Raw genomic sequence first — 7,348 nt, 5'->3', positions numbered from 1 at the left:
ATTCAGTATTAACCCTTACCATGTTGGACACAATTGGTTCTGCCTTGGCGACCAGTGTAGATCATGATCTGCACTGTTCACCATTCAGTCTGTATTTTTTTTTGTATGCACCCCTTTTAACAGTTAATGGTACTGTCCAAATTGAAAGATAGACAAGTTCATTACAGAAATTTAGCAGGGTAAGGGTTAATAGGATAGTTCAAGGACCGGTCAGCTGTTTCAGTTTAATATGACTGGGTAGGGTATCCTGTCACATGTCTGTATGGCATGATATTCCAGGCAGCGCTAAAAAAGTTGGGCACTGTACTGCTTTCTTAGAAGTAGACACTGTCCTTTGTATGACAGAGAAATTTGTGAAAAGATGCTTTAACTGGAACACAGGCACATACACACAAACACATCTCATAAACCATTTCATGTCATGGTGTATCAAAGATTCACCACAGATGCAAATGAAACTCCACTATATGTGTGCTGTCATGTCAGGACTCTTTCCTCTGCTGCAACTGTGATCAGTAGAGCCGAGCATGGAAGTCGCGTATCATACAATTCACCTACAGATTTGGGACTTAATGTTGTTCTAAAATGGAAATATGTCAGACAGGCCCAATCATGTATATTCAAAGGTAACTTGGGGAAAATGAATAAAAACTAAAAAGAGAACAATATGAATCTAAGTTTATCAAATACATTAAGCTATGTCAAGACATCTCCAAGAATGAACAAAGATATCCGTGCTGTATGATTGTAATGTTAAATAAATAAGTTATTTGATTGTGCATATTTCATGGAATATCACAAATGAACAAGACAGGACTCTGAGTAAACATTACTATTGAATAGAAAGTCACAAAATCACAATATAACTTAATGTTTCTAGAATGCAACCAACAGAATTGTTTTACACAATCCATCTATAGAAAGAGCTGTTTACGTCGCATTTTAGATGTAATGAATTCTACTTTTCACACCTTGGACCTAATGTCGACTTTTCACATCTTGGACAAAATGACGTCGACTTTTCACACCAAAGGCCTAATGTCGACTTTTCACACCTTGGACAAAATGAAGTCGACTTTTCACACCAAAGACCTAATGATTTTGATTTTTCACACCTTGAACCTAATGACGTCGACTTTGCACAACTTAGACCAATTGACACCGATTTCTCACAACTTAGACCTAATGACATCGACTTTTGAAATATTTCTTATGTACTGTATACTAGAATCTACAAAATACAATAGTAACGATACTCAAAAATACAAACAGAATGATGGGTAAAGTCTGAAAATGGGACTAATGCATGCGAATAACGCGAACTGAATTGTACATTAGCTACCTTGTATGCTAACTTTAACAACCGCGTCTGTGTTAAAATATAATCAAAATGTATAGAGAGGACTGAGCGCGAAACTATTGTATCTTGTTCTTTCTTTATGTACAGATACAATGATTTTCGCGCTTAGCTCTCGATATAGCGAAAGGAGGACCGTCTCTGCAGCTAGCAAGAAGATACTGCATTGCTTCTTTAATCAGTTGTAATGATGATATATTGTGAAATATTTTTTCTATCTAAAGTAAATATATACAATGCATCCCTATAATATTTTTGGGAGGATTAAAATATTCATATAATGTTAAAGATTAGTACATATTTCAACGATAGGTTTGCAGGTCCTCTGTAAAGACAATGCATGTATAATCGAATACAATTGAAGATAATTATCACAGTATAAAACTATTTCAAGTTATAAAAATATGTTGCGCATATATCTAATGTACAGACTTCCCTAAAGTTCTTATGTACAGAAGGACGGAACGAATATCTTAATGGATGGAATGTAAAAAAAAACACGTACTACATGTATATTTTCGACCAAGCCAAAAACGATGGTAAAAATAGACAGCATAGTGTAAAGCGACCTCGACTTGCATAGAGTGCGAAGAAATAGAACTGCAAGTAAATTTCATGATTTAGCAAAAATGACGAAACCCTACCATATCCTAGTTATCTGATGGAGAAGCTATTCCATGTCTACAGTTGAGTTTAGTCGTGACTAGCAAAACATTTAATCCTTTGTTAGTGATATTTTGTTCGAAGATTAGTGAAACTGCCTTCAATTAACATATCTTGAAAGTCATTGCCTTCAATTAACATATCTTGAAAGTCATGCCCTTTGAATATCCTTATTTATGTAAATTTCAGGAACAAACTTAGTTATCTACAAGATTATCGATTTTTCAAAAAAGGCTTATCAGCAGTCGCGTTTAGTACTGAAAGTTCGATATGTTTGCACGTGCATCACGAGTCTATCTCCTCCTGTTGCTACGGTTTGTCTTGGGTCGCTCTTGTTTTTGGGGTGGTTTACTGATAATGCCCACACCGGATCCACCAGTGGACTCGATTTCTTCTATCATACCCAAGGACTGAAAAACAAAGATAGCCGCTGTTGATCAATACACTGATTACATGAATTATACATGAATTTCGTGTGAGTCATTACATTAATTTTCATCTGATCGTTTATTTCAAACAGGTAGGAATAAGTTTTCTTTTAAAGAAAATTCAGTTAAAACGGTCTTTATTCTCAAACTGGAAACCCATTTTAAATAACGTTTATTAACTATTTACTATATTTTATTGACATCGGCCGAACATAAAATTTAGTAAACAGAAAGGTTCTTTTGACGTGAGAGCTCGAACTGTTTGAGAGCTTTTCTTTGATTAATGCAAGTTACATGAGTAGAAAAATATCACGTCATTAAAATCCAATAAATCACCAGAATAAATTTAAGCACGCGTTGAAACGTTTTAAAATACAATAAATTATTTACAATACCGTGCAGAGTGGTTGCATTTAATTGTTTAAGTTGACAATGAAAGAATAAGCGGTGATAAAGCATGTACAGGTACAACAATTATTTTACGACAATAATTATTAGACCTGCGACAACGCAAACAGAGAACATAGACTTTTTTACGGCAACGACAGAAATAACTCGCATGCCCACGAGTGCAGTGCAGACATAAAATCTAATTACCTTTTTGTCTAAGCACTTTTATTGTGCTTAGCCTTTCTTTCAGCAGCATTTGCTGATTTGATTTCTATCTCTTTAAATTTAGCAGATATCCTAGCGGTTTTCTTATCAACTTTTTGTTCTATTTCATTCTTTTTCTTTTTGGATTTTTTAATTTCAATAGTTTTAATGCGTTTTTTCTTTCTTTTAGAGTGATCCGGGTTTTCTCTTTCAGGAGCATGGAAAGTTTTTGCCCTTTCGTGAGTTATAGGATAAATTCTTCTCCCAGTTGTAATTTCTACTAATAGTCTTAACTGATTTATATCGTCTTCATCGTCATCATTTTCACTAGGGCAGTCACTTCCAAACCCGCTAGTTACGCTTAATGTGTCACTATCAATATCTACGTGTTTAGCTATTTCAGCCATTCGCTTCACACAATCCGAACATAAAATACTATTGTTATCATCACCGGCTAGAATGTATGCTATTTCCCGAATAAATTCATGCAGCTTGTTAAGAAATAATAAAATAGATATATTAGCTACTGTTTCTAAAGAAATCTCTTCTACTTCTAATAAAGAATGACAGAGAAAGAAGATACGTTGTACATGTATATGTCATATCTATCTATCGTGTTAGTCTCCTCAAGACCGTTAGTTAATTGACTGACACTAATCTAAAGTTTCCCAGATACATAAACATGCAATTGTTGTATATTCTAGTTTTGATTTTTCTAAGAAGAGTGCATGCAGGTAATATGTGCGAAATGAATTATTTTCGAAGTTGAGTGCATTAATCTACACATAGGTATTCCAAGAAAATGTAAGTCATTTATTTGGATAATAAAGAGTTTTCAGCATTAGCTTACTGAAGATATCGGCTTTAACAATCTACTTTTTCCAGAAGATTCGCGCACCTGATTCACAAGACTACTGAACAGAAGGCAGGGCAAAGATCACTAATTGTTATGAGATAGGCATTAGAAAGCATAACAACTCTACTCGAAAGTCTACACATGGTAAAGTGATTGCTTACCCATCCAAAGAATGTTGCTGCTCCAGCGCTGACGTCTCGGATCTGGGACATTGAGTAATTCTCTATCATATGTTTGGCTGTCTGGGCTACAGCCAGACTGCAGTCCTTCGGGTCAAAGGATGATATACGTCTCATTAGAGACTCTCGTCCTGTTTTACCAACCAATGCTTGGCATGTCCGCCAGTTCTGAAAAAAAATGATGTTTTATTATTTTCATTTTTAACCCCTTCCCTGCTAAATTTCTTTAATGAAATTGTCCTTGGACTGTACCATTAACTGTTAAAAGGGGTGCTTACCCAAAGATACAAAAGTGTACACGTTACAATTTAGATTTTACAGAAAGCTAGACGACTAGTTTAGAAAAAAGTAAATATGAGAGAAAATTTATGAACTATCGTATCAAGCCGATCAGTTTAGTATTTCACCTATAAGTTTCTAGTACAGAATGATAGCAACATAATACAAAGTGCAAAAACATCTCTGTGAATGAAAGGGGTTCCAACATGGCATCAGCAAGGAGTTACTATTGCAGCTCTTATCAAAGAGTATAGAAATCCAAACTTGGTACTTTCCACACCTAAATTTCTGCTTCATTAAATTACATCCTCAAAAATCTGTTTAAAAGAATTGGTGATACATATTATAACAGGTTTCTTTCATGTCTATAGCTGTAATTAAGGTCATAATATTTCATAATTACCCGGACTTCTTTCGGTGCGTTGCCCAGCAGTATAAAAGTTGCCATCATAGATTGGTGGACGCCATCTGGCGGGTTGGAATACGTTTTGATTTCAGCGATTGTCTTGCTATCAAGGTTGAGAACTGAATGCCTGAGTTTTTCTATTCTCTCAAGCTGATCCCTGAGTCTGTTTGCCAGGGCCAGCTGCAGATCAAGTTGATGTTCGTAGTTAACTTCCTTCGCACGTGCAATTGCTTTTTTCAGCGAATCTAGGTCACGTCTCTGACATGCCTGAATCAGTTCTAAAAATACGAAAAAATAATAGTACATTTGTATCTGAGATTTAAATGAAAGATGGTACGCTAACGTTTTGCCATGCTAATCATAGTACATATTATGTTGTTGTTTTTTTTCCAGAGTTATAGCCCGCTCGGACTTCTTAAGAGGAGTCGAGTTACTCTATGAATCACTATCGTATACCTTAACACAATGATTGTCTTTTTGTCAATCAATTTTAATGTGTTTGCAAAGTGTTTGACGAGGATCCATAATGAAGTGAATATAGTAAAGTTATAAGTTACCTTCTTTGGCGTCGAGTGCAGCCAGCGTTTTCCTGGCTTTAAGAAGTGCCTCGTCGTCGTACGGAGGATTTAGTTTCTCGTAGGCTTGTATATAGCGTTCTAACATTTCCGGATCTTTCATGTCTATCGCCTTCTGAATCTGTCGTCTAGTCGCTCGGCGTTGTTCCTCTACAAACGTTATGATATCGTTATTTAAAAATATTAATTTACACTGTTTGAAATTTTGTTTGTTCGCTAAGTAAAACAACATTGTATTGCGTCAACATTTGTATCAAGACGAAAAGATGTTTCTTTCCTTCATTTACATGGAAATAATCGAGGACAAGACATGTTATATGTAACATTCCAGTTTTATAAAGATGGTAGATCGTAATGACCCGGTATTGCAGATATATTTTATTTATTTTGGGGATCCATTTCATTTCCAATTCAGTGATAACTGATTTTGCAGACGGCTGTATTAGTATTATCAGTATAGTTAGAAATGTCAAAAGACATTTTTCATGTGGTTTGAACCCACATTAAATCGACCGAAAACGAACTTCCCCTCCGCGAATATTAAAAATGCATCGGACGTGGAGTGTGCACTTTTGTCCATGAAATAAAGGCTTTAGAAGCTGCATCTTCAAATATTTATAGCAGGGTGTCAGGTTAATAAATAGATGCAGTTCAATGCTTTTGAAATTTCATAACAAAATTATGTTGTATTTGTTTCAATTTATAACCAGTTACTGTCAAAATTCCATTGTAATGTATGATTTGAAGCTTCCTCCTTTTTGTTAATAAATTCTTTACACTATAATGTAGATTGGCATTAAATTGCATGTACAAAAAGCAATGCACAGAAGGGAATATGTTAACACAGATCCGGATGTTGCAATACAAAAAGTATATACATAGCAAATGTGAAAAAATGATTCAACGCAACAATGCTTTAGAAATTTACATTTTTTTTCTGGCTGATATCAGAACATATGTCGACGGACTGCAACATTCTTCAAACATTAATTTCTGGTTGTTTTTATGACAAAAGTGCGTCCTGTGGTATTTGAAAAATATCGAAAAACAATACTTGTATATTAATCAAGCATTTTATTGACAACTGTACCGAAACAAACTGACGTGCCTCTAATAGAAAAATGCCATTACCTAATTGCAGTATGTATACATAATACATGGCGTGGCATTTAACTACATCAGAAATTCAGAAGTATAACCAATCATAGTACCATAGTGTTGTAAAAAAAAAAGAAGAAAAGATATCGTTCATAATAAAAAAAAGCAAATAAGGATAATGTCATTAATACGTTCAAACTGTATATATGGTGTAAATCCAGCTCAATATTGTTTTTGATAAAAAAGGAATTTTACACGTAAAGGTATAGCCAAAGCAGTCAAAGATGCAAATTTAAAGTTCTTTCAAGCAAAATATGCTTAAGCAGTTTTACCAAAAGTTATATGCATTAGTTACGGATATAAAGGAGGCTTATTTCGATAAGACAGACTTCCTAACTGTGCATTTAAAACGACATCATCTAATTTCCTTACATACTGTATGTTATAAAAAAAAAACATTCTCGCATACCAGAGGTCTACCATGGTTTCCTGCTTTTTTTCCGGGACTATGGCGAACCTATGATCGTGTTGATGGAATCCTGCTTATATTGCTATCCGCTAAAAGATTTCATCTCAAATTATTTGCACCCCACCCCTCCCGAAAAAAACCCCCAGATTTAGTGCAGGAAGAATTGTAGAAGAAAGTTTAATATAATATATAATATTGGAGAAAAAAAGGAAATTCTGTGGCTATTATATTATCAAGCGTTAGATTCTTTTATTTCTATCTCCTTTATTTTTCAAACAAGATTTGCAAACTTTTATCTCGCAGAATGGGCTTAAGTTACAAACGGGCTGCAGAGAATTAAGTCGTGATTAAAAAGATATAATAAATATTCTGAAAATTCTATTTAAAACACGGAATACGTTATAAGCCAGATAAAACGCAAATATACTTTTACACAGATCTGAA

General features: G+C 34.5%; 1 protein-coding gene across 8 annotated transcripts in view; it reads right to left on the bottom strand.

Moving 5' to 3' along the window:
- Window positions 1–661: 661 nt before the first annotated feature.
- The window catches only part of LOC123525111 (uncharacterized), a 29,742-nt gene continuing 23,055 nt past the window's right edge, over window positions 662–7,348 (bottom strand). For all 8 annotated transcript variants that reach the window (XM_045303861.2, XM_053538166.1, XM_053538167.1 and 5 more), the window contains 4 exons: window positions 5,320–5,487; window positions 4,760–5,040; window positions 4,060–4,245; window positions 662–2,430 (listed from right to left, as the gene is read on the bottom strand). In XM_045303861.2, coding sequence (XP_045159796.2) covers window positions 2,314–2,430; window positions 4,060–4,245; window positions 4,760–5,040; window positions 5,320–5,487 — 752 coding nt within the window. In that variant the 3' untranslated portion in view covers window positions 662–2,313. The remainder of the gene's footprint in view (window positions 2,431–4,059; window positions 4,246–4,759; window positions 5,041–5,319; window positions 5,488–7,348) is intronic.

The sequence above is a fragment of the Mercenaria mercenaria genome, chromosome 3 (assembly GCF_021730395.1).
Source record: "Mercenaria mercenaria strain notata chromosome 3, MADL_Memer_1, whole genome shotgun sequence".
In the NCBI taxonomy this organism is placed as follows: domain Eukaryota; kingdom Metazoa; phylum Mollusca; class Bivalvia; order Venerida; family Veneridae; genus Mercenaria; species Mercenaria mercenaria.
Note: the sequence above shows the minus strand (reverse complement) of the source record. Positions and strands in the feature narration are given on the sequence as shown.